The 27,152-nt window shown below is 39.0% G+C and overlaps 1 protein-coding gene across 5 annotated transcripts in view; it reads right to left on the reverse strand.

The window, feature by feature from the left end:
* Nucleotides 1-27,152, reverse strand: part of ARHGEF28 (Rho guanine nucleotide exchange factor 28) — a 316,904-nt gene that overhangs the window by 178,332 nt on the left and 111,420 nt on the right. For all 5 annotated transcript variants that reach the window (XM_074384818.1, XM_074384828.1, XM_010336521.3 and 2 more), the window contains exons 3-4: nucleotides 14,246-14,393; nucleotides 11,055-11,348 (exon numbers count right to left, since the gene is read on the reverse strand). In XM_074384818.1, the coding sequence (XP_074240919.1) occupies nucleotides 11,055-11,348; nucleotides 14,246-14,393 (442 nt within the window). The remainder of the gene's footprint in view (nucleotides 1-11,054; nucleotides 11,349-14,245; nucleotides 14,394-27,152) is intronic.

The following is a 27,152-nucleotide window of genomic DNA, read 5'->3' on the forward strand; positions in this document are numbered from 1 at the left end:
CTGTGAGATCTCCCCACTACTTACACCCCAAGGGAGCTAAAATTCTCAGACATCTTCCCATTTGACTCTCCAAGGACCCTGTTCTGTTTGGGAGACAAATGAAAATACATTGCAGTCTAATGTAATTATTGACAAGCGGGAAAAGTGTGGACTCACCATGCCTCGCAGATGGCCCTTTGAAGTCTGCCTTGGTAGTCTGCCCTTAAACATAACCTGAAAACTGGCCTACAGCCAGGCAGGGTCCACTCAGTGCCCCTGCACTGGAAGCCCGAGTCTTGTGTCCAAAGTCACAGATTGAAAAATATTAGAAATATTATAATCTTTGGCTATGATCTACAGCTTCAATGGATTATTTCATCCTTTCCTTCAGTATGGCACAATTAACAAGGGATATTCTGGTGAGACTAGAAAAGGAAGGTAAATGGGATAAATCAAACAAGAAATCAGTATAAAAGGTGCTGCCATATCTGGAGGGAGAGAGGGGAGGTTGGAAAAAAGTCAACTAGGAATACAGATGGGCAACAATTATCCATGAATGAAAAACAGACATGAGCCACCATATCACATTTATTTTTTCTTACTCAGTGTCAGTTACTATGATAAAGATTTTACTTCCTTGTTTCTAGAAAGAGCTAACATTTATTCAGTACTTTATATGCATTACCTCATTTCAGCCTGACAGCCATTCTAGATGTATGTACTATTCTTATTCTTATTTTATAGGGGCAGAAACTGAGGCTTGACATAATTATGCAATTGCCCAGGCTCACTTAAGTAGTATATGAAACATAAAGGATTTGAAACATAAAGGATTTTTCTGCCTCCAAAACTCAAGTTCTTAACCATTATGCCTCCCATTATACAAAGGATAGCTTGAGTTGGCCTCAACTGCAGTGATATACCTCATGTACTTGTCAAGAAAAAATACATTAAAGCCAACAACAACAAAAAAACCAAGACTATAAAAATGAAATGTTTTGACAAGAAACATAGGAGAGTCATATACATTAAGAATTGGGAACTTCTTTTTTTAAAAATCAGGGATTGACTCATGTAATACAATATATACTTGTATCTCCTATCATAAACTACAGATAGAAAGATGGGAGTTACGGTAAAAATTTATACAAGAATAAAAGGCTCAAAATAGATTTTTTAAAGAGAGTAAGAAAAAATAGAACCAGCTAGATGTGGTAGCTTGTGCCTGTAGTCCCAGCTACTCAGAGGCTGAGGTAGGAGGATCGCTTGAGCCCAGGAGTTGGAGACCAGCCTGGGCAACATAGCAAGACCTTCATCTCTACACACACACACCAAAAAAATTACCCAGTCATGGTGGCACACACCTATAGTCCCAGCTACTCAGAAGGATGAGGAAGGAGGATTGCTTAAGCCCAGAAGTCTGAGACCAGCCTAGGCAATACAGTGAGACCCCATCTAATATATAAATACATGCGCGCGTGCGCACGCGCGCACACTCACACACACACACACACACACACACACACCCCTACATATATAAAACCTTAAAAAATCAACAAATTGAGAGTGAGGGGAAAAAGAGCAGAAGGAACCTGAGCTGAGAGAATTCTAAGGACCCAGGCTCAAGCCTGACACTCAGGCACCTCCTCACCTCCAGATATTGACCTGATGTGTTGCCACTCACAGCACACATACATTCTCATGTCAATCTTGCAAAATAAAAACAACTACAGTTATAGGTGTGGAAGAGGACAGCAGGTATGTGGAAACCTAGGGTAGGATTATAGAAGATTTTTTGAGGCTTCTATTATACAGCTTCATGACCACACCAAGGTTTGTATTTGAGAGAGTCAAGACAAGGCTTCTTAAATGTCACTGGGCCAAGTAAAGGGGGACTTTGCAGCATGACACGCAATTGGTCATTTCTCTAAGAATATACCATCTCTTCTGGCTCCCTGCCCCACTTTCCTCCCCAGATCTCTCTTACCCAACTTTTTCAATCATGAGCATTTTAACTTCCAAACATTGGTAGTTTTTAAACCAATGTTTTATCTACAAACCAATGTTTCATTTGGTTTGGAGATAAAGCAGTGCAAGGACAACCGCCAGTATTCAAACCCTGTTAAGAAATCTATGAGAATAGCAACATTTTAACTTTTTCCTTCAAGACTATAAAGAAATTCTTTGCTTACTGTCATTTTTGAATTCAATTTTAATCTCCTGCATGCAAGTAAAAACTGCTGTGGTTATCCTGCTACTTTTTTGGGGAGTGGGGATTGTGTGTGTTTTTGTTTTTTAACCTCTGCCTCCTGGGTTCAAGTGATTCTCCTGCCTCAGCCTCTCAAGTAGCTGGGACCATAGGCATGCACCACCATACCCAGCTAATTTTTGTATTTTTAGTAGAGATGGGTTTTCACCATGTTGGCCAGGATGGTCTTGATCTCTTGACCTCATGATCCGCCCACCTTGGCCTCCCGAAGTGCTGAGATTACAGGCATGAGCCCCCACACCCAGCCTGTGCTATGTTTTAAGGGGAGAAAAGCCCCAGAGGAGGGAAGCCAGGAATGGGACTTCAGAACTTTCTACAATCCTGAATCCTTTGGGAAGCACAATAGGGTAGGCTGTTAGCTTCCATTTACATTTTTTTGTCCTTGAAAATTATAATTGAGGGAGAGAAAGTGACCTGAACCCAACCGTACATTCTATTTTCCAGATGTGAGAGTAAATGTGTAATTCTCTGTTCCAGTGTAAGAGCCATGGTTGCCAGACAAAAGTAGGAAGCTTATTATTTTTTTTAATTTTGATATTTTTTAAAGTGCATTTTAGGTTTTGGGGTACATGTGAAGAACATGCAAGATTGTTGCATAAGTACACACGTGACAGTGTGATTTGCTGCCTTCCTCCCCTTCACCTGTATCTGGCGTTTCTCCCCATGCTATCTCACCCCAACTCCCCATCCCCCACCGTCCCTCCCCCATTTCCCCCCAACTGACCCCGTGTGTAGTGCTCCCCTCCCTGTGTCCATGTGTTCTCATTGTTCCACACCTGCCTATGAGTGAGAACATAGGACACATGCACACAAATGTTCATTGCAGCACTGTTTACAATAGCAAAGACCTGGAACCAACCCAAATGCCCATTGATGATAGACTGGACAGGGAAAATGTGTTACATATACACCATGGGATATTATGCAGCCATCAAAAACGATGAATTCGTGTCCTTTGTAGGGACATGGATGAACCTGGAAACCATCATTCTCAGCAAACTGACACAAGAGCAGGAAGCTTATTTTTTTAAGGAAGCATTTAAGCTGCTGTTTCTTATTTAACATGTAGTACCTTAAACAGAGAATGTGCTCAATAAGAATTTACCTACTTAAACTGAAAAGTAAATTCAAATCATTGCAGGGAGAGGAGTCCTTTTCCTTAGAAGTTTAATTCTATATTAAATTCTTTACTGCCAGAAAACATATTCCTCAAAAATTAAAACTACAAAAGGAATGTAAGACAAAGATATTTTAAAATTAAAAATTTAAAACTTCACAAGTAATATACATATGTATAGCTAAGGACTGTGAAACAATTTTATTGATTTACCAAATAACAAGTGCCACAGGATCTCAAGAACATTCTTTCCACCCCTAGTGTTCATCCAGTGGGTTACCTTAGCAACAGATGGAATATGCTACCAGCTTGAAATGTCAGAAAAGGTATGGAGATGTTTGTCCCATTAGATACTATCAGCAGTGACAGAAGGCTAGACAGCAAGACTGTGTACCAACCCCTTAAAAAAAAAATGTCAAGATTTCCAAGAGAAACATGCAAAACCCCAGAATCAGTTGTTACTCATAATGTATTAATTTCAAAACTTAAAAAAAAATACTGGAAACTTGTATTTTGTAATAAATCTGTCCTTTATGGGTTTCCTACCCACTGATATTTCAGCTAATGTTATTTCAAACTTGTGTCCAGTACAGAGCTTTACAGCAGAGTAACAAAGCTGACATTTTACCTTGTCTGTAGGCCAGCAAGTAAGTCTCATAAATCAGTTTGCCCTTCTCTGGTTAGTAAGTCCTGGACCCCATGCTGTCATCGGGCCAACCTACAGTGCCAGGTGCTGGGGCCTTGCTCTATTTTCTTTCTATATCTAAGGTCAGCAGACAGTATTCAAAGATAAAAACACAAGCCACGCTCCATTTCAATCATTAAACAAATCCTACTAGCTACAGATCTCTTTTCTCTATTCAAAGAAAGAGAAGCATATTTTTCTCTGTCAAACATTGCTAAGACACACATTCCCTTCTCCTGTTGCCTAGAAGGTTCAGGGTATGTGGCTTGAAGCAAGATGTGACGTCACATAAAATGAGTAGTTCCTATCCACTCTTTCATAATGAAATATGAAATGTAATGGCTTTTCCTGCAGATGAGAAGCAATGTTAAACTGCTTTTTAAACTTAAGTGCACATCGAACAATCAAGACACATTTTAAGAACTGCTGGACCAAACACCTGCTGTTTCCCAAAAACCTATTGAAATTTTAAAAAATAATAAATTTAGGGGAAAAAAAAGAACTGCTGGATACCCCAGCTCTTATAAACTTTCTTCTAAAGTCCTTTTGGGCCTCTGTATTTCTTTTCCTTTTCTTTCCATTACGTGTAAAGCATAGAAAAACAAACATTCTCCTTCTAAAGGTACTAATTTATGAAGACCCTAGGAAGGCAAGAGCAGAGCATTATACTAACGACCCTTCTTCATAGTAAGAACATCCCATTACTTTACCTATAATTACACATGTGGGCCATGACAAGGTTTTCTATATTTCCTTTAACTCACTACTAATTATGCTGTGACTTGTACAAATAGACAGTACTTGGATTTGTCCTTGAAACTAATGAATCATTTCTCTAATTTCTGGATTCAAGTTTAAATCTGTTGTGGTTGTTATAACTTTGTTGGTTTTATTTGCAAGTTAAGGAGTCTGCACTTAATCTAATTTTTGGAATGAATAATTAAAATATTAAATTCTCTAAGCCACCCTCAATGGGTCCTAATAGTTCCACCAATTGGTTTTCTTTGGAGACAGCTCTCCAACCAACCATAGACCCACAGAATGAGAAGCTGGATCCTCTAAATACATCAGTGTGTTTAAGTCCAAAACAGTCCTGTAGAAGAGGACTGTTTTGGCTAACCTTAAATTTTTCTTTCACTCATAGAACCAATTATAAAGGCAGCAGAAAGCTTAACTCTTTAAACTTGACAAAGCAATCTACCAGGCAACACTTTGTTTTGTTAAATATCTTAATGTTTTTGCTCTGCAGATTCAATTCATGGTAGCATCTTTACAAAACCATGTTTGGCGCTTTGGGAGGCCAAGGCAGGTGGATCACTTGAGGTCAGGAGTTCGAGACCAGCCTGGTCAACATGGTGAAACCCCATCTCTACTAAAAATATGGAAATTAGCCAGGCGTGGTGGCACACAACTGTAGTCCCAGCTACTCAGGAGGATAAGGCAGGAGAATCGTCTAAACCCAGAAGGCAGAGGTCACAGCAAGTTGAGATCATGCCACTGTGTTCCAACTTGGGCAACAGAGTGAGACTTTGTCTCAAAAAATAAATAAATAAATAAATAAATAAATAAATAAATAAATAAACAAACAGGTTTGGTTATATTTTTATGATAAAACTAATAATCCATTTGTCCATAATGAGCAGAACTTCTGCCTGTTAGGAGACCTTTGGTCATATGAACTACTTTTATCTAGACAACTAGAGAAGAATCCAAGTTCATTTTTCAAAGTAATAGTAATTTACTCTGGCAAAAATATTGAGTCTTCCAAATTGTTATATATTAGTTTATATGTGTAAATATATGTGAGAAATATTCTTCATATAGCTTTTTTTTAAGGAAGTGGGCTTTATTTTTCTCTTAAATTAGAAAACCTAACCAGGACAAGCTTGACCTACACTTTTCTCTAGGTTAGGAGAAAAGTGACTATGTTCACAGGAACGATGCCATCTGTCTTTGGAGATGCCATTTGTAGTACCCTTGGGTTCTTTACCCACATGGCAGCCCCTCACTGGTGATGGCAAGCTTGGTGCCTGCCAGCCATGTCAAGCTACTGGGAACACAAGTGAAGGGAGGTAGTTCGATGGAGCAGGAAGGTGCGGGGGCTTTCAACTCCAAAGTCATCTGAGCATCAGCACATAAAACATTAGAATATGTTATGCCAGTTAACCTAATTGTCAAAATTATACAAATCTCTGAGAAAAGATTTCTGCCCAAAAAGCAAACAAGCAAAAAACCCAAAACAAAAAAAATAAAATAAAATAAATTGTGAGATTCCATTGGATAATTATATTACTATTCAACGCTTTACTACAAATTTGGACTTCTGAGACCCTTCACAAGCCTCTATTATGAATGCTATTTCATAAAAGGAATGGGCTTAATTTTTATGAGCTGGAAATCCAATTTTATTTATGGTCTAAAATTAAATAAAATCTGGGATATTTCCTTTCCTTGAACACATAATGAAGTTGCATTGTGACTAATGATGGGTAAGACACAGGGCTGAAAGAAGACTCTGCTTTTCGTTATGAGATCCACGCTCCACTCAGACTCTGGCCTTTTTCCAGGTTCCCAGTCCTTCCTGATAACTCTCAATGATTGACAAGGGGAAAAAAATGAGAAGTTTATTATAAAATGCAAGAAATACAGTAATGTGTCACAGTAAGGTTTTGATCACTCTTCCAAGGCAAAGTCATTACAGAAATCAATGGATACTCATTTAGTAAAATCTATTTATATTTGGAGAAATAATAAACAAACACAAAGAATTTGTAATAAGAGTGAACAGTGAGCATTAAAATAATTTTTGGTAAGTACTGGAAGAAATAATTACTAGAAAAGAAATTGTTTTCCACCTGTGATGCCACTGCCACTAATACACTATAACTCCTAGTGGGACCGATGTCACAGTTTATTTCTCACTTCATTATTATAATTTATCTACCTCAAGACAAGCAATACAAATAAAATATGTATACTAAAAAAGATGTATACGCACATAAGAGTTTTTAAACTGATTAGATTAAAACTATATTAAATTAAAATCACAACGAAAAAGAAATCCAAAACAGTTCAAGATTAGCAGAACCCCACCAAATGATTACAAATAGGCAATGAGTCAAAATACAGCCATAGAGTGTACATGTTCATTGTAAAAACCTAATATAACCCAGCTCATCCAGGGAATCAATGTTAGTCCTTCACCAAATGCTCGTGTTTATTCCCAACCATAAAATGATTAATCTGTGTCCAACTACTTGGTTTGCTAAATACAATAAAAATTCTATGTTTCCTTTCTATCTAGTATCTAATCCAATTTCTAAAGTACAAAATTAAAACTGACACAGAAGGATTTATATTTCAATCTATTCATCTAAATGCCCAATTTGGTTTTTTTTTAAACTGGAATAATTTCAACAGAAATGTCCTGATAAATACATCTGTTAAAACCTACCAATCTAAAATGAGCCATTATCCATATATGAGCCCTTACATACCTACATAACAGAATGGAAGTGTGAACAGGCAGATACAGAGATTTAAACACACAGTAGGCTGAATCAGATCTCATAAGATGGTCATGAACCTGAGAGTAAAACTTAGCTTCAAACATGAGTATTGACCCTATTGCTTGCCACTGAGGTTGTAGAGAAGATACACTACAAGTCTAGGCTGCAGACAATACCATAAACTGCCTTTAGAGAAAGTCTAGAAACAGTCCTAGAAATTTTCTTTTCTTTCTTTTTTTTTTTTTTAAAGATGGGGTTTCACCATATTGGTCAGGCTGGTCTTGAACTCCTGACCTCAGGTGATCCGCTCACCTCAGCCTCCCAAAGTGCTGGGATTACAGGCGTGAGCCACCATGCCGGGCTCATTTCTAGAAATTTTCAAGGAATTGTTTACAATGCCAGCATTTTATACTTTGCCTTTAGCTTCATTTGTCCAAACCAATTGTATTTGCTTTCTATCTATACACATACAAGTGTATACAATACACTCTGTATATGAAAATGTATTCACATGCACATACCAACATCCCCTTTTACTGAGAACTTAATATGTTCAGATACTGTTCCAGAGGTCTTGCCATACATTATCTAATTTAATCATCACAACCAGCCAAGGAAGCAGCTACTATGCCTTATTTTAGGAATTTAAAAGGTGCAGCACCAGAACTAAAATAACTTGCCCAGGTCTCATAGCCAGGAGGTATAAGGTCAGGATTTGAACCTGGCTCCATAGTACCTAGTCTTTCTTAACAAGTAGGACACTAGAATAGAAAAGTGTTTTACCATGAAAAGAAACCGCTTAAGTTTCTGTCTCATGAAAATAGATATATCATATATAAATACTGGCAGAGGTGTCAGAAAGGACCTCCTGGTGACATAAATCGATCCATTATAAAGATATGGATAAATCAAAGGCCGCAACAGCTAAAAAGCTTGGTAAACAATAATGTATTTCCAAATAGCAAGGGAAATGGCAGTAAGATGACTCTTGACAACTTGGAATTTAGCTCAGTGTTCTCCAAACTAATTTTTTTAGGTACCTCTACCAGCAAAAATAACTTTGACCAGTCATGCCTGGAATGGAAAATTGTATGCATGTATTATTGCAATCCATGTATTAAATACTAGAGAGTATTAACGTATTTCTAAATATCAGCATGAAAAATAAATATGGCATGTGGGTAACATGAATTCCATTTTGGAGACCTTTAGTTTAAGCTATTTGTGGGCAGTTATGTGGTTCCATGACCGTCAACAATTTGTAATTTCTTAGAGGTACAAATTAAACCAGTGCAAGCACCAAGCTGCTGTGCTGAGAGACTTGTCAGCCTGGGGAGGAGCTCCGGGACTGACCTGCATCTGCCCCTGCATGAGGCAGTGATGCTCGTCCTTACTCATGGGCTTGAGTACACCAAGTGAGAAATCCTGAAACCTTTGTTGCTTTGTCAAATGGATCCGTTCTCAAAAAAAAAAAAAAAAAAAAAAAAAAAACACCACCTACCACCTTCCAAGATTACAGTTAGGAACCTTTTAAAAAATCCAAGAAGCTTAAGAGAATGAAGTTTCTTAGCCAGAAAACATTATATGTATATAATATTTAGATATAGACAATATATATCACAGATACATAAACCTATACATACTATATATTAATATAGATTATATATGTTATCACTTATATATATGAGATAGAAAGGGCATATCTCGAGATGATCAAGTATTACTACTGCAACTCTCCTGTATATAAGGGCTTAGCACATAGCAAGAGTTCAAAAAGTATTTGTTGAGCCAGACACCTATAATCCCAGCTACTAGGGAGGCCAACGTGGGAGGATCACTTGAGGCCAGGTGTTTGAGACTAGCCTGAGAAATACAGCAAGAACCTGTTTCAAATAAATAAATAAATAAATAAATTTTTTTTTTAAAATTAGCCAGGCATGTGACACACACCTGTAATCTTAGATACCCAGGAGGCTGAGGAAGGAGGATCACATGAGCCCAAGAGTTTGAGGTTGCAGTGAGCTATGATTGTGCCACCACACTCCAGGCTAGGGAACAGAGAAAGATGACTCTGTCCCTAAAAAAAAATTTTTTAAAGAATTTGTTGAATGAATCGATGGTATATGCTAAGACCTTTCAAGTATCATCACTGCACCTCCCCCTTATATTTCATATGTCTTTGCTGAGTCCTTGGAGATAACAGTGAGCAGAACAAACACAACCCACACCCTCAGGGAGCCCACTCCATACATATCAGTCAGCAATCACACAGCAGAGTGCAGCTCACAGGATTCAGGGATGGCTCAGTGCTGGACTAAACTTATGATTTCCCTCATCCAAGGTCTTAAAAACGAGTGACATCATTAAGTGCCTAGGAGAGCTTTACTGTGACCCCGATTAAATGGAAGAAACAGAGATCCTCTCTGATTGTGACTTATAACCTTAAAATTCTGTTTATAAAACTCACACCCCTTTACCTAGAGTAGTGGATTTAATCTCATCCATGATCAAATTTAAGCCAACCTGAAACTTATAACTAGAATTTATCAGGAAGCAGAAACTCCCAAAAATAGCATCATCTGACCACAAAGCTAAGGTCACAGGAAGAATACAAAAAACAGCAATAACATATATGGTATTCAATAAATTACAAAACAACGTCTGTGTATTTCCAATAAAATTATATAACTTGTAATCACCAATAAAAAGTATCTATTGGCTGGACATGTTGGCTCATGCCTGTAATCCCAGTGCTTTGGAAGTCTGAGGTAGAAGGATCACTGAAGTCAGAAGTTCAAGATCAGCCTGAGTAACACAGTGAGACCCTATCTCTCAAAAAAAAAAAAAAGAAAATATATTTTTTTTCATTTTTAAAAAGCATCTATTGATCAGTTTAGCCTCATATCTAGTATGGGCCTATATATAACATCTATAGCCTTGTTCACACACAGATTCCAAATACTTGATATTCAGAGTCCATTTGGTCTTTTGTACTTCAAAAGCTCGTACAAATGTAACACAAATGCTCTCAGTGACACTGACATTTTCAAAGATGTCAATGCATTGGTTATTTTTCCCATGTGATCACGTCTTCTAAGTGTTTCACAGAGCTGGTGACATTATCTTTCTTGTCCAATGACCCTACCTATTTGGAAACAGGGCAGCAATGCCCCCTTCTCACAGCAAGAAAACTTGCCAAGAGAAGTGGAGCCACAGCCCAGAGCAGCTGGTTCAAGAGCATACCATAAAGAAATAGTCTTTCCCCTCTTGAGACAAGGTTCTTCATTTACCCCAAACCTCCTGGCACACAATCACATAAACCAGTCCAGAGATGAGTGGCTCAGGACCTCAGGGAACCCCGCCCCCCACTTCAGAGCAAAGTTCAGGTACAAAGTGGGCAGGAAAACCTGCCCAGGGGAACAGACAGCATAGTGTAAGGAACATTCTGAACTTGACACACAGAGGAGATATCTGAGTTTTCTGGTGATGACCCACCTTCAAGTGAAGAACTTCCCAACAGAGTCCACTCTAGAGGCAATTCCAGATGGGTCAGAGCCAGCACGAGCTCCTCATCCAAGGCAGGCAGCGCTTCCGCCTTCAAGGCAAATGGGGTCAGCAGGGTCTGGTGGCTGCTGGCTGTGAGGCGATCGGTCTGCATCACCAGCAGACGAGCCAGCCTGCAAGCCATGTTGTCCACGTAGGTCACTGAGCCGGAGCCCATGGTCACTGGAGAGTAGCCTTCTGAGCAGAGGCACACAGACACCGACACAGTCTCCTGAAGCCCATGGCCTAGACAACAAGACAGTGAACAGTTCACCCCAAGTCTGTAGGAGATGCTCTCACAGGGGTCCAATGGGCTAGCTCCGCCACACAGCTGAAGCAGATAACACACTCCAGGAGAACAAGGCAGAAAAGAAAGCCGGCCGGCTACCCTTATACGCTGCCAGGCCTGCAGGCCAAACTAACACCGACTCCATCTTCTTTCACTAACTCCTGATTTTAAAACCTTTACGAGCTCTGAGCATTTGAGCATTTTTCTCCTGTCATTACCAAACACTGCTATTCAGCATTCCTTTAACCTTTTGCTTCCACCCCAACCTCTGCATTTGTGTTTGTCAGATGACAAGTCCTTTGCTCTCTTCCACTCTGCTGTTTCCTCCTGAGTCATATATTTTTACATATTTATTTAAGTGATAGGTTTGTAAGACAGCACCACACAATTATACGTTTGCCCTAATTCCATAGTGCTCCTTTGAATGCGAGTTGAGGTGGGTGAAGACTACCAAAGAGAAAACAAAAGGGAAAATACATATCCATATCTGTGTGTGTGTGGTGGTGGTGTTCACTGCCCCGTCTTCTGATAACAGTGTCTCTGTCTTGCAGGTGTTCTCAGTATTTCTCCTGAGAGTGGTCACCAAATCCTGCTGTTGTGCCCTCCCTTCACTTCCTCTTCTTTGCCCTACTCTCTTATTTTGCCAGGGCTGGGGAGCTCTTACCTGGGTACATTTTCATGCTGCCCTTGGCAGGATTTTCAGGAATTGGTGGCACCAAATCACTGTGATTACGATAATCATGACTGGACTGAGAAAAGTTATTCAGCTACCGCTGGTCCACAGCACCCTGTTGCCCCAATTAAATGGCTAATGAGTACTAGTCATTCGTCCTGTGCCTTATTCTCTAAAGACTTTTCCCAGAGGCTGTGCAGCTAGGGGTCCAAAAAACAAGAACATCCCAAGTTTACTAAAAGAGAACTACCGTCACTTTGTCATTGACTCTTTGTGAGTGGTCTCACGGTACAGGCACAGAATGCACCTACCTCCCACCAGACTAAACATACCCAGTAAATATTAAATAAATCTGTTTTACAGATTTTTGAAAGGTTGCCTTGGTAAAGTTGTCACCAGAGAAATTTAAGTTTCAGAAATAGAAACTGTCACCTGCCTCTAGAAATTCTGTTAAAATGAAGGTAAGAAACCTCACTTTTAAGTAGACCACAATATAAACAAAAGATTATATTCTCTTCCTCCTAAGGAAGGAGAGTCACCACCACATGCAAGTAAAGAAAAAGATAAAACGTTTTGAAAATAGGAGTGGCACTTTAGTTATTATTTTTTATCCTTTCTCAAAAAGGCTTGGGAAAAGAGAAAACCAAGAAAAGAGGGGGAAACTGAAGGCAGGGAAAACATTTGCTAGAGCAAAAGGGCAGAGGGAAAGCAACCAACAGCCAAAGTAACTATGTACCATTAATTAGGTTTGTTTCTGTTTTTGTTTTGAGATGGAGTTTTGTTCTGTCTCCCAGCCTGGAGTGCCCTGACACAATCTTGGCTCACTGAAACTTCCGCCTCCCAGGTCCGAGGAATTCTCCTGCCTCAGCCTCCCAAGTAGCTGGGACTACAGGTGCTGGGCACCATGGTTGGCTAATTTTTATATTTTTAATAGAGACAGGGTTTCCCCATGTTGGCCAGGCTGGTCTTGAACTCCTGAGCTCAGGTGATCTGCCCGCCTCGCCCTCCCATTGTGCTGGGATTACAGGCATGAGCCACCATGCCTGGCCCTTTAATTCAGTTTGACTGTTTTTTGTTCTTCTAACAATGAAGTTTACTGGGCTAAAGAGAGAAGTGCTTAAACTTGCCAATGGTCTCAGAAATTGGACAACAGATTAATGAAGTGACCAAGACGAGGCAGAGCTGAGAGGTATCTGTACTTCTCTACAATTCTGTGTCTGTATTGTTTGCATGTTCACTGGTTACCTTCTTCTCCCATGTGGCAGATATATTACAGAAGCATTTAGGAACATACTCCTTTAAAAATGATCTCAATCTTAACTCTAAGAAAAATTAAAGATGATACAAATTAAAAGGGCCTGAAAGACCCACAGTTAAGAAAAACCAACCAATCAATAAAAAGAATTTTAAAACAGCCTCCCTGTTCTGTAGGTAATAACATTCTAATCCCACCATTAGGTTAAAGCCTGATGACTCTTAAATGCATAACCCACATACCAATAAAAATATAAAACAAATATATTGAGAAAGGCTATTAGCTTATCACAATTTATAAACAGGATATATTAATTTTGTCATCTATCAAGAAGACAACTGGGGAAATTACAGGTTTCAAAATGTAAGCATTTTGATGATGGAGTGAGAAAGTTCTGGAGCCAGAGATCCCCCAAGGAGGATTCTGGATGGACAGGGCATCAAGGAAAAAACCTCAGTGACCGAAGGGAGCAAGGCTGCCAGGCTGCCCACAGAAGAATGAGGAAGAGAGAATGAAGACAAACTTTGTTCATGTCAGTTCTGCCAGAGCCAACCCGAGCAATGGGTCTGAGGTTATAGGAAGTGATCAGGAGGTAATACTCAATAGAGAGTGTTTCCTCTATTTGACTGCATCCAAAGCACACCCAACCATAAAGGTTGGGTGCAGTTAATAGGATAGGTCTGCCTGGTCTAAGTCAAGACTCCTAATGAAGCAGCAGACAGCTGGAGGAATCTCAGACATGAGTGTTCTTCCTAACGTACATACGTAAACACACACACACACACACACACACACACACACACACACACACACACTGTCCTGACTGACCTTGCAGAACTGTTTTCTTTTTCTTCCTGGCCTACATCCCTGGAGGGAAGGTATCTGCAGACCGATTTCCCAGCTGCACAACAAAGAAGACACCTCACCTGGGATGCTGGACTGGAGAACGTTATCCTCGATGCGCTCTGCAATCACAACATGTCGCTGATGAGATCCGTCGTAAGTAAAGTAAAACTCAGCATCTTCAGGAAGATACACATTTTTGTCAAACTTCGCATAGACTGTCATCTGCCCCTGAAAAATGAATAAGTCAGGGCGTTGTCACACTTCCTTGTCCTGGCTCTAAGAAAGCACAATAAAAAGAGCCTGGGTCCATAACAGTGTCATTTGTTATATTCACTTCATGTGGTTGAGTTCAAATAGCATGAGTGCTTCCTTCTAACAACAACACATCTGACATTACGGAAGATGCTTCCTGATGTATTTAGGTATGGGTAGCAGAGCTGGTTTGTTCTGGTTTGTTTAATTTGTTTTTTTGTTTGTTTGTTTGTTTGTTTGTTTGTTTTTTGAGACAGAGTGTCACTCTTGCTGTCCAGGCTAGAGTGCAATGGGCACAATCTCAGCTCACTGCAATTTCAGTCTCCAGGGTTCAAGCAATCTTCCTGCCTCAGCCTCCTAAGTAGCTAGGGATTACAGGCATGGGCCACCACGCCCAGCTAATTTTGTATTTTAGTAGAGACGGGGTTTCTCCATATTAGCCAGGCTGGTCTTGAACTCCCAACCCCAGGTAATCGCCTGCATTGGCCTCTCAAAGTGCTGAGATTACAGGCGTGAGCCACTGTACCTGGTATGGTCTGTTTTTAAAGTTAAAGAAGTTCAGGGCACAGGAAAGAGTTTTTTATTTCTTTAAAATGTACTAGATGTGGGAATATAATACTTCATTGTCTTTTGCTTTTCAGAAATTTTTTTTAGAGACAGGGTCTCACTATGTTGCCTAGGCTGGTCTCAAACTCCTGTGCTCAAGCAATCCTCCCACTTCAGCCTTCCTGGTAGCTGGGACTACAAGCACACACCACCACACCCAGCAGTCTTTTCCTGTGAATTTCTACCAGCTGAACATCATGGCTTATGTTAATTTTTATTCTGTACCTAAAATGCCGTTATTGGTACAAAAGATCAAGATAATTATTCTTAGCTCTGGCCTTACCCAGTACCAGACTGAGACTGTAGTCAGTTGTAAGAATCTTAAATATTTACAAACATTGCCAAATAAATAAGGCTGCTCCCTCTCCCTTGAAGTGCCATTTCCATTTGCTATTTGTCTTCTCTGCAGGATTTCCAAATACCCTTTCTCAGCTGGCCTAGCATCACACTTTCTCTTAAGAGCTTCTGGTTGGCACAAAGCCTGCAAAGTGCCTTGGTCCCAAGGAGAAGAGCTGCCACCTCAGGTCACCGAGGCATCCTCTGAGGACTAATGTCAAAGGAAGAGGGGCAGCAGGCTGGGGCTCTCAGGGTATGTCGTCATCCTGAGGCTTTATGGAGGGGCTACAGCAGTCAGGTTGCACCCAGGGGAATAGCAGCTATGTTAGGGATTGCCAGGGTATCTCCAGACCTCAGAGGCTTTGAGGGATTTGTGCTACTCCCTACCCAAAACACAAAAAGGCAGTACAAAGTGGGGCCCCCAGAGAGAAAGCGCATTCTGCCCAGCCTGTGGGAGTGGCGGGGAAATGGAAACCTGGAGGTGGAAAGGGTCGCCCACTTTGGAGGGCCTCCAGAGCTCAGCCCTGCCTGGAGAAGCATCTGGGCTTTTGTGTTCTTGCCCAACAAAAACAAACCTGCTCACCAAGATATCCTTACCCTGTGATAGAAGAGAAAATGAGCAGAGAAAAGGCTACAGAGACTCCTTAGATATTTCACAGGACACTAAGATTTAAGCCAATCAGAATCAGAAACAAAATCAGTGCAGGATTTTCCAGTTGCCACATGGTCATTTAATCAAAAATTTTTACAATAAACAAAAGTGGTTTGCAACCTCTCTCTCTCTCTCTCTCTCTCTCACACACACACACACACACACACACAGAGTTATCTGAAATTATGAACTGGTATAAATACAAGGCTACAAGGCATGGAGTTCTGAAAAAAAATCACTGGTTTGCAGTTGTGAATTGCCCTTTTACTGCATACAAGCATGCGTGTGTGTGCGCACACAGAAACGTAATCAATAGAAAAGCAACATGCCAAAAAAAAAAAAAAATGTACCACACAATAGCTTCCAAAAAAGTTCAGGAAGGATATCTGAAAAGCAAAAAACAATAACAAATGTCTAACATGACTGAGAGAGGAAACTTAGACGAAATTCCACTTCCTAAAAGAGGAAGAACAGCTTGCTTTAGTCATGTTCCTGGTTGCTAAAGCGACTGTTAACTATCCACAGGCAGAATCTGACCTGACCTGTTTGTGGCTTTTTTAAAATAAAAAACAAATTACATAAACAGACCAAAAGTTTTCACAGATCACAAGGATATCTAATCTGCACCTATTCAAAACAACGATCATTTTACTATTTTATTTGGTTGGGGGAACAAGGACTACAATTTAAGAAAGTGTTTAATTGCAACCCTTTCCAATGCAGTACAGCTCACAGCATTACAGTCTTGTAGTTCATCACGCCTGCCTTTTAAGAACCATGCCTTGCTCTACATTAGCAAAAGGATAACCGACAGCCATGTGAGAAATAAGACATGCCATTAAAGACAGATGTCCTAACACTCAGAAGAGATTCAACAATAAAAAGAGTCTCTTATATGGTAGTCAGAAAAACATCAGAAAGACTCAGTTAAAGATGCTATGGGAGAAGAAGGGGGTGATACAGAAACCAACAGAGACCCAATTAGACAGAAATGGATGGGCAGGAGAGGAAGACAGGGGAAGAAAATATGAAGATGAAATAACAAGAACATTTTCATTCAGAAAAGGCAGATAAAGCTCAAAGGAGACAGATTTAGATAAAGCTACTTAGGAGATTTGCAGGAAGAAAGGCCTTCTGAAAGAATATGCAAGTACACCTAAAATAGCCAACCACAGGTGGCAGTTTTTTGGGTAAGAGTAAGATTTTTTCTAACCACTGAGGCCACTGAAAATCTGCTACTCTTCTTAAAAGGCCACTAATTTCATATACAACAAAGATAAAATTCCATTGTATAGAATTCCCGAGTACCTCGTTCAGTTCCCCATCTGGATTCAATTGCATTCTTCATTTTAGGCAATTGAAAACTAGAAACTTTCCTAAATAAATGTGTTGTCATAAATATCAGAATCACTCTGCTTCTACATAGAAGCAATAGAGATGTATTATCACCTTTCTATCAACTCACTATATCCAAAATTAAAAACACTCAAATATGCCACTGAAATTTTTGGAGACAATAAGAAGCATGTTAGGCAAAATTATCTCCCCAAATTAATCAACAAGTGTACTCCAGTCAAAATCCATTTTTCAAATGAAACTCAACAAGCTTATTCTAAAGTTCATCTGGAGGAGTAAATACACTAAAATCGCAATGATACTTTTGAGAGAGAATGTTTGGGCTGTCAAAACTTGCTCTACCACAAAGCAAAACATAAAATAAAACCAGGGTCATTTAAACAGAGTAATAGTAGTGTAGAGATAGATAAGAGCACAGTCCGAGGCAGACACATGTACCCATGGAAATTATGTAATAATAGGTGGCATTTCAAATCAGCAGGGAAGGAATGGACAGTTCAATAAATGGTTTTAGAACAATAGCTATCCATTAGGAAAAACATGCTTTCTACTAAATGATTGAATTTCTAATTAATTCGATATCTAACATAAAAATCCATAAAAGCATAAAATTAGAAGACTGTTTAAAAGTTTTCCTTATTGACCATATAATAGCAATTAAAGGTATTTAGATTTCATCTATATTGACATGATCCTAAAGTATCAACCCTTTTCATTTTTTCTATTCTCTTCCAGTCTTTATTCATATGCACAAGTAATTATTACAAGCTGTACTCGTGGCATAATATACTAATACATACTGGTGTGCTTTCTTCTCTTCTATCAAAAATATTTTTCTGTGTTGTTACAATCTTGGGCACCCTTTTTAATTGCATTCCACCAAGCATTTGATGTTCCATAATTACATGATTACTTAAGTATTCATCTATGGTTCATTAAGTATACTTCTGATTTTTAACATTTTAAGCAACTCTTGATAAACATTTTTAAATACTTTATCTTTTAAGTTACTATTTCAGAATAAAATTCCAGAAGTACTTCCAAAAATATGAACAAATTGTCACAAATTGCTAAACTTCTTTCCAAAAATTTCATATCAACTTTTATCACCAAATGTGCAGGTTAAGAGTGTCACTTTCACCCCAACCTTGCCAAAACTATCTTTGGAATCATTTCCTATGTTAACAGAGCATAACAGTTCCTCACTGATTTCATTCATTTTTTTTTTCCATTGCCGCTGAAGTTTATTGCCCACTTTTATAAAAGTCTATTGTCAAATAATGCAAACATTGTTCATGGCCAAACCAAATTTCAATTTGAATAAATTAGTCTTCCCTCTTCAGTTTCATGTATGAATTCACCTACAACCTTTGCCTTTGGCAGGTCAAAATTTCTAGCTTCCCAAGTGAACCAGTTGGAATCAGTATCAGAATCATTCCCTTTCCCCACCAAATAGTGGTGTATCACCTCTTACCCAATCATGCCCAAATAAAAAATACTCATCAGTATTCCCATAAAACCTTAGAAGGCCAAGTCACATGACAAACAGGAATCACAAATGTAGAGTAGAAAAGCTGAACTGACTATAATCATTCTAAATCGAGTTTAATATAAATACACACGAAGAATCAGGTAAACTAACATGTTTTACCATCAAGCATCCTCTAGAGAAATTCTACTTGTAAATCTTAATAATTTTCAAAGACCAAGCCTTCTGCTGAAATGCTGTGACATCTGTGGATTTCTTCCCAGAGAACCAAAAAGGTAGCAAATGTTTTTGTCACTTTTAACTATCCCATCCAGCTTTCCTATTCCTTTCCAAACGGTGTCTAAAGTAGAAATGGTTGTCGACACTAGTTTGCATGTTCTAAAGACTTTTTTCATTAATCTATGTCTCTAATACCCTGAGTAATTGAGCGGCTGTATTAGCCTAATTGCTGGGTATTCTTGTACTAATGTTTTCTCTCCATTCCTCCTTTCCTTCCCTCCCACTATAAACAATGTATCTGTATATAATTACACTTGGTTAAGAACAATGCTATTTGCTGAACAACACCTTAAATCCCTGGTTTCTTAAATATACAGCATGAGTGGGCAATAAACAAATAGTGTATTTATTTTCAAATTATGACAATGAGAAAAAAGGATACACCTTTTTATAGTGGTGTTTCTTAACCAAGGGAAGAATCTGAATATTAGGAAGCTCTGAAAATTATTAGCAAAACTTGTTTTTTGTTTGTGTATATATGTCCATTTTCTGAGGAAAGGTTTATGGCTTTCGTCGTAGTCTCAAAGGCTTCTAAAGATTCAAAAGTTTCTGAACTCTAGCTTCTATAGTAACATGTAAAAATGGGAAGTTAATAAATGCTTTTCAGTGGTAATGGTCACCTTTTTGAAGGAAGACATAAACTCTTCTAATGAACTCTAGTATTATACACACCCTTTATATGGGATGATTTAGGGAAAAAAGCATAATAAAGGTAAATATAAGTTGACTGTTAAATATTATAATCAATGTTTACTAATACATGAAAACCATTATGTTCCATACAGTGCTAAGTGAACTATAAAATTTGTTTTCAATATTTGAAACTTGTCTTCTTTACAATAAAAGAAAATTCCATATAGAATCTTCCCTGTCAAACACAGTGCACTGAACTTTGTAAGGTCCGTGAAAAGTTAAAAGATAAAAAAGGATCCATTGTTATTACCATTTTATAGGTAAGTAAATACAGGTACAGGCACTACTGTTAACTAGCTCAGGATCCCAGAGTCAGATGTGTAATATTCTTAATTTCTGTCCCAACCTCCAAGTTAGGTTATTCTCCTTACAGTTTCTCAAGTGCAACATCATATGTGGTACCAAAGGAAATGCTGTGGGTGAAACCTATTTTATTTCAAATTACTGGTGTTTGGCTGAAGCAGTTCTTTAAAAGAAAGTGTGGAAAGGCAAATACTATTTCTTATATGTGTGTGCACATACATACAAATAGAAAATATCGATATCTGTATTCTTGTACATATTTTCTATGTATACAACACATCACAATTTATACAGTGCTTTCTTGTGTGTTTTCTTGTATTGTTCCCACAATAATACCTGGGAGGTATTATTATGAACCTTGTTTATAAAAGAGAACACTGAAAATATTAGGTCTAGTGAGCAGCAGAGCCAGAAATCAAATCTACATATTTCTGTGCCAGGCTTAGTACATTTTCTCCCCACTGTGTTAGTGAATGAACAGCAAATGTCCAAATATTGAGTGACTTATCTACAGCTTCCCATTTAACTCCATCCTTGCTTTACGTACTTAATATAGGAGTTCTCATCCTGAAATCTATAGATACATACGGTGAGGGGGAAATGTTCCTTAATCCTCCGGAAAATATATGCAACAGTTTTAGGCATTTATCTGGGGAGTCTGTGTATCAGTCACAGACTCCGAGAAGGAAGCAAAATGCACAAAGAACATGTGAATCAAAAACCTTCAGAACCACCAATTTAAAACCTATTTAAAAGTGTCTGATTTTTATATAGGTTAAAATATCAACATTATTCAAATGTATTGTCCCAGTCACGTAAATACAAATCAGTTAAATCCAGGGGGAAATATCAGAATGCCATTTTTTAAAAGGAAGATTAACTAAAATAAAAGACTTATAAGACATTTTTTCAGAAATAGCCTTTTGAGTAGGCGTCCATCTCCAGAAAGGATAAAATAGACCACAGCAGGCTCATAGACCTGCTGAAAACAACTAGGAGTAACAAAGGCTGGCAAATAAAAAGTCATGGGAACAATGAGGAGAAAAATGTAACAAAATTCCAGAGAGGAGAGCCACTCAGAGAAGTAATGGAAGCCAAAAGACAATTGAGTGATATCTGTAAAGGGATGAAAGAAAATTCTACATCTAACCAAAATATCATTAAAAATGAAACTGAAATTAAAATGTTTAAGACAAATACTGAGAGAATTCAGTGCCAACAGAGCAGCACTGAAAGAAATACTGAAGGGAATTATTCGAGAAGAAATAAAACGATCTCAAACAGAAACATGGAAATGCAGGAAAAAATGAGGAATAGTGAGTAGGTAATTAGGTGAATAGATATAATTAATGTCAATAATATAAGAAAGTGTTTCACAAAATATTATAATGTCATGGAGTTTAAAATATCTGTAGAACTACAATGTATGACAACAATCATGTAAAAGGTAGATGAAGTTAAAGTATCTAGCCATATTAGGAAATTGCCAAAAGTACTTTTATTATATTTATAACATATTAAATATACATATTTTGACTTGAGAGTAGCCGCCAAAAGAATGTATAATAAGTTATAGAAAGGAAAATTAAATAAAAATGGTTGATTAATCAAAAAGAAAATAAGACAGCAGAAGCAAAATATATAAAATTAAAACGTGTGCAAATAGTTATATGTAGATATAAATCCAACTATATCAGCAATTATATTAAATGTAGGTAGACTACTTCAAATAGTACACCAAATCTGCTAGTATGGATTTTTTAAATCGAAAAACAATAACAATACCCAAACAGTGCCAACAAGAGACATACTTTAAAAATAACACAGAAAGCTTAAAAGTAAAAAGACATACCACATAAAACTAACCAAGACAAAGCTAGCACAGACAAAATAGATTTTAAGGCAAAACATATTACTAGGGAAAGAGAAATGTTTCATCATAGTTTAATGAAGTCAGTTGAATAAGATAATATCATGATATTAAATTGTATGACCCTAATAACACATCTTCAAAAGATACAAAGCAAAAGTTAACAAATCCAATAGAATAGACACATTCACCATCACAGTGGGAGGCTTTAACATGCCTCTTTCAATAGCTAATAGAACCTGTAAGCAAAAAATTGACAAGGATATCAAAGATCTAAATTATACAATTAAAATCACTTATCCAAAGAAATAATTACCATAAATTAAATGCACATATTAATATTTGTAAAAGATACTCATTATTCAAACCTCTGCATAAAACACAATTCAAAAAATATAAACACACAGGTTGGGCGTGGTAGCTCATGCCTGTAATCCCGAGGAGGTCGAGGCTGGTGGATCACTTGAAGTCAGGAGTTGGAGACCAGCCTGGCCAACATGGTGAAACGCCATCTCTATTAAAAATACAAAAAATTAGCTTGGCAAGGTGGCACATACCTATAATCCCAGGTATTCAGGAGACTGAGAAAGGAGAATCACTTGAACCCAGGAGGCAGAGGTTGCAGTCAGCCGAGTTCATACCATTGCACTCCAGCCTGGGCGACAGAGTAAGACTTTTAAAAGAAAAGTCTTTTTAAAACTCAAAAAAAAAAAAGATTCAAAAAAGAAAAGAAAAAAAAGTGTGTGTGTGTGTGTGTGTGTGTGTGTGTAAATTTGAAATCTAGATGACTTTAATCCTTGATGGAATGATTCACCACTATTGAAATTGCCCTTGTTTCTATAACACAGCACAACTGAGTAAAAGACAATTCATAACAGAGGTCAGCAAATGACTCCAGATTCCTCCCAAGACCAGACGCAGGCTTTATAAAGCCACTTAGCTGCTTCCTTTTCAAATCCCTAACTTACAGATTTGATAGAAACAGAGAACTCCTAGTAAGTAAAAACAAATATCTGGCACTTTAAGCAGCAGATCATAGTGGGCAATGTACTGGCTTGGGTATAAGAAAAAGTATAATCACTCTTGCATTATTCTGATAATCTGTGAGGAATAAAGGCCCTATACTGGTCCCCAAATCACCAACTATATAAACCAAGAAGGAAGCAAAATGCAGTTTAACAGTTAGACACAAGTTGGGATTTTTTTTTTTTTTTTTTTTTTTTTTTTTTTTTTTTTTTTTTTTTTTTTTTTTTTTTTTGAGACTGAGTTTCACTCTTGTTACCCAGGCTGGAGTGCAATGGCGTGATCTCGGCTCACCGCAACCTCCGCCTCCTGGGTTCAGGCAATTCTCCTGCCTCAGCCTCCTGAGTAGCTGGGATTACAGGCACAAGCCATCATGCCCAGCTAATTTTTTGTATTTTGGGTAGAGATGGGGTTTCGCCATGTTGACCAGGATGGTCTCGATCTCTTGACCTCGTGATCCACCCGCCTCGGCCTCCCAAAGCGCTGGGATTACAGGCTTGAGCCACCGTGCCTGGCCACAAGTTGGGATTTTAATCAATAATCCACTAGCATCACTGGGAGAGCAACCTGCCCTACCCTATGTTGATGAAAATTTAGTAACTCCATTAAGATTGAGTATGGTGCAGCTCTGTTCTCTACCTGACAGACACACATAGGCCATGGAATACTTCAATATAAATATAGACAAAGCTGACAACACGTTCAGAGGAAAAGGACAAGGATGCCAAAGGGATGCAAAAACCATGCTGTCACGTAAGGAACAATGGAAGGAACTGGGACTGTTGTGCTAAAGAAGGGGCGACTCATGAGTAAACAGTCACCACTGCAAATATCTGAGGGGCTGTCATGCAGGCAAGGGATTAGACATGTTCCGCAGGCCCCAAGGGAAGAGCACGAAACAATACAGGGAAGGACAGGCGACAAGAGTTCAGCTCCACAGGGAGAGCCCTCTAAGGATCAGACATGCCCAAAGATGACAGGGATGGCTTCAGCTTAGGAGGAACAAGCACTACCAGGAGATGGAGATGGGGTGTTTTGTTTGTTTTTCTGTTTGGCTAATTTGGTCTGAGAGAGAATGAGGCTAGAGAACTTAAAGAAATCTCTAATCTTCAGGGTCTAGAATCTATAATACCTGGTGTATAATTCTAGATTAATTGCTTCAATATTTCTTAAAAAGGATGGGTCTAGATAAGTGGATTTGGCTTTTGGGGGGTTTCTCTTTGTTTTTTTCTTTTCTTTTCTTTTCTTTTCTTTCTTTTTTTTTTTTTTTTTTTTTTTTTTTTTTGAGATAGGTTCTCACTCTATCACCCAGGCTGGAATGCAGTGGCATAATCATAGCTCACTGCAGCCTCAAATCCCTAGGCTCAAGGGATCCTCCCATCTCAGCCTCCTGAGTACCTAGGACTATAGGCACCACCACCACTCCACACCTAGCTAATTTTTTTTTTTTCTTTTGGTAGAGACAAAGTCTTATTATGTTTTCCAGGCTGGTAGTGAACTCTTGGCCTCAAATGATCCTCCCTTCTCAACCTCCCAAAGCACTGGAATTACAGACATGAGCCACCACACCCAGTCCCAGGTTTGTTTTTTTACTTTTTATTTAATTAATTAATTTATTTATATTTTTGAGACAGAACTTCGCTCAGTTGCCTAGACTGGAGTGCAGTGGCATGATCTCGGCTCGCCACAACCATGGCCTCCTGGGCCCAAGTGGTCCTCCTACCTCAGTCTCCTGCGCACTGGAACTACAGACACACACCACCACACCCAGCTAATTTTTTTGGTAGAGACAGAGTTTTGCCTGTTGCACAGCTGGTTCCGAACTCCTGGGTTCAAGCAATCTGCCCGCTTCTGCCTCCTAAGTGCTAGGATTATACACGTGAGCCACTGTGTCCAGCCTCAGGTTTGTTTTCCAATTTCTCCCTTATATTTTTGCTTTGGCTTATTTCTCTAGTTCCTTGGATTTATGCTTAGTTTATTTTTATTCTCTGTATTAATGGTTTTCAAACTGAGATCAGGGGAACCCTAAGTTGTAATGGGAGGATATTAGGAGTTCATAAACATTCCATTTAAATTTCATTTGAGAAATATGTTTCCAATTAGTGTTAAACCTAAAAGGATTGTCATCCACTTAAATTTATTATTTACCAAATTTTAAGACACCGGAGAGGACTTAACTGCCAAGTTAAGTCATTTTTCAACCGAACTGACAAATGCAATAAACTGAAAGAACACTTTTATAATAATAAAGTTTTCTCAAGCTTACATATTAAGCTTCCTAACAGAAAGCCTTAATGCAAACAACAGTCATATTTATCAATGTATTAATTGGGTTGCTTAGGAACACATTAGGATAAAAATCGCCATGATAGGACCCTTTGTGTTTAATTAACATGACTGTGCATTTGATGGACCAGTTGCCATTCCTGGCATCCTCAGAATACTTGTATGGGAAAAAAGGTTTCCTTTTATCAAATAAGGAAGTTTCCACATCACCTGCTTAGGGTCTCTAAGGCCCCTCTAAGGACTATAGGATAACCTCCGCTGTGTCTTTTGGGAAGACAAATAAGTTCTCAGTCACCAAAGTCACTAATAGTTTAAGAAAATACTCCTCTAAGCCCATTTTATGGTTCATGTCTCAAACACGCTTTGCATTTGCACCACGGTAAAGACTACAATTTGTCAACTTCAGAATCAGCTTGAACCCATGCAGACCATAACCTCACATGGTTATTATTTAGCACTTGAGTTCTACAGATTTATGTCAAATCAAGTGCTGTCTGAAGGTCACAGTGGGCCAATTAACAGCACTGAACATCCCAAACCAAAATGAAGACCATCAGGAATACAAACAACCCCGAGTCTCCATGGATTGATTACTCCTGAGCATAACCCGATCATAACCATCAATTCTTATTTCATGGTAGACCACCGAGTCCTGTTTCACAGGAAGTCCTTCTCCTTTGTACAAAGGCAGAAAACATGGAGACAGTACCCCTTTTCCCTGGTCTCATCTGACCAGGATCTGTGCGAGAGCATTTCTTTCACCCTCTATTCTGAGTGTGCGTACACACATGCACACAGGTGCATGCACACGCGCGCACACACACACACACACACACGCACACACAGCAGGCCACTCTTAAATAAGAGTGCTAAAGACTCTGCCAAGTAATGCTCATTGCAAGATACTGGGAATCCTCACTAAGAAAAGCAGAAATTCAGAAATGTACAATTTAGAGATCTGAAAGAAGCCTTAGACCTCATCTGAATCAAACCCCTTACATTACAGGAAACTGAAGTCCCGTAACTTTGATGTAGGTTCTGTCTCACAGCTGACCTTGGACCAGAAATCCCAGGTGGTCACCTTCCATCCAATACCCTCCCCACTCCCCCAAGCTACTAATGGGGAAGAGCAACAGTCTGACCCCCAAATAAATTCCATTCCTCCCCCAGGGACTGGGAAGAGCCTTTATGGAAAGAAGTCAGGATCAGAATCAATGAATTCTTTCTAAAGTTCTTCAGTGTCGACCCCCCACAACATCCCCAGCCTCCACTGTCTTGTCTCTTCTCCTCTGAGCTCCCATCACCTTTGTGAAACTATAGAGCATTTTCAGGTCCTGTTGCTCTTCTCCTCAACTCAAAGCAAAAGCAGGAAAAAAGCCAGCCCAGTTACAACATGGAAAACACGAAGCCCCGACGGAAACTAGAAAAGCAGGACGCGTGAAAGGAGCCGCCAGCCGTTGATCAGCGCCGACTCCAAGAGCCTACAGAAGAGGACAAAGAATAGGACAGAAGGAAGGGGGCTCGGTGGGGAGGGAGATGGAAACAACGGCAGTGAGCTGGGGACCGATGGTGGGGACAAGTGGAGAAGGAGGTGGGAAAACAAAGCAGCATGGAGCTCCGCTGAAACAGGAAAAGCATGGGAAAGATGGAAAACAAACAGATAAACAAAAGCAAGGAGGAGAGAGAAAGATTCGCCCCACCAGGAACAGCAATCTGGAAACACTTGTAGAAAGTAGGAGGGCAGAGGGAGGCAGAAAAGGCTTTACACTTTGGTGCTGACAAGGAACACTTCATCTGATGCCGATCAAGAGCTGGGAGCCAAAGAATCACCCTGGATGTGTT

The sequence above is a fragment of the Saimiri boliviensis genome, chromosome 1 (assembly GCF_048565385.1).
Source record: "Saimiri boliviensis isolate mSaiBol1 chromosome 1, mSaiBol1.pri, whole genome shotgun sequence".
NCBI classification, from domain to species: domain Eukaryota; kingdom Metazoa; phylum Chordata; class Mammalia; order Primates; family Cebidae; genus Saimiri; species Saimiri boliviensis.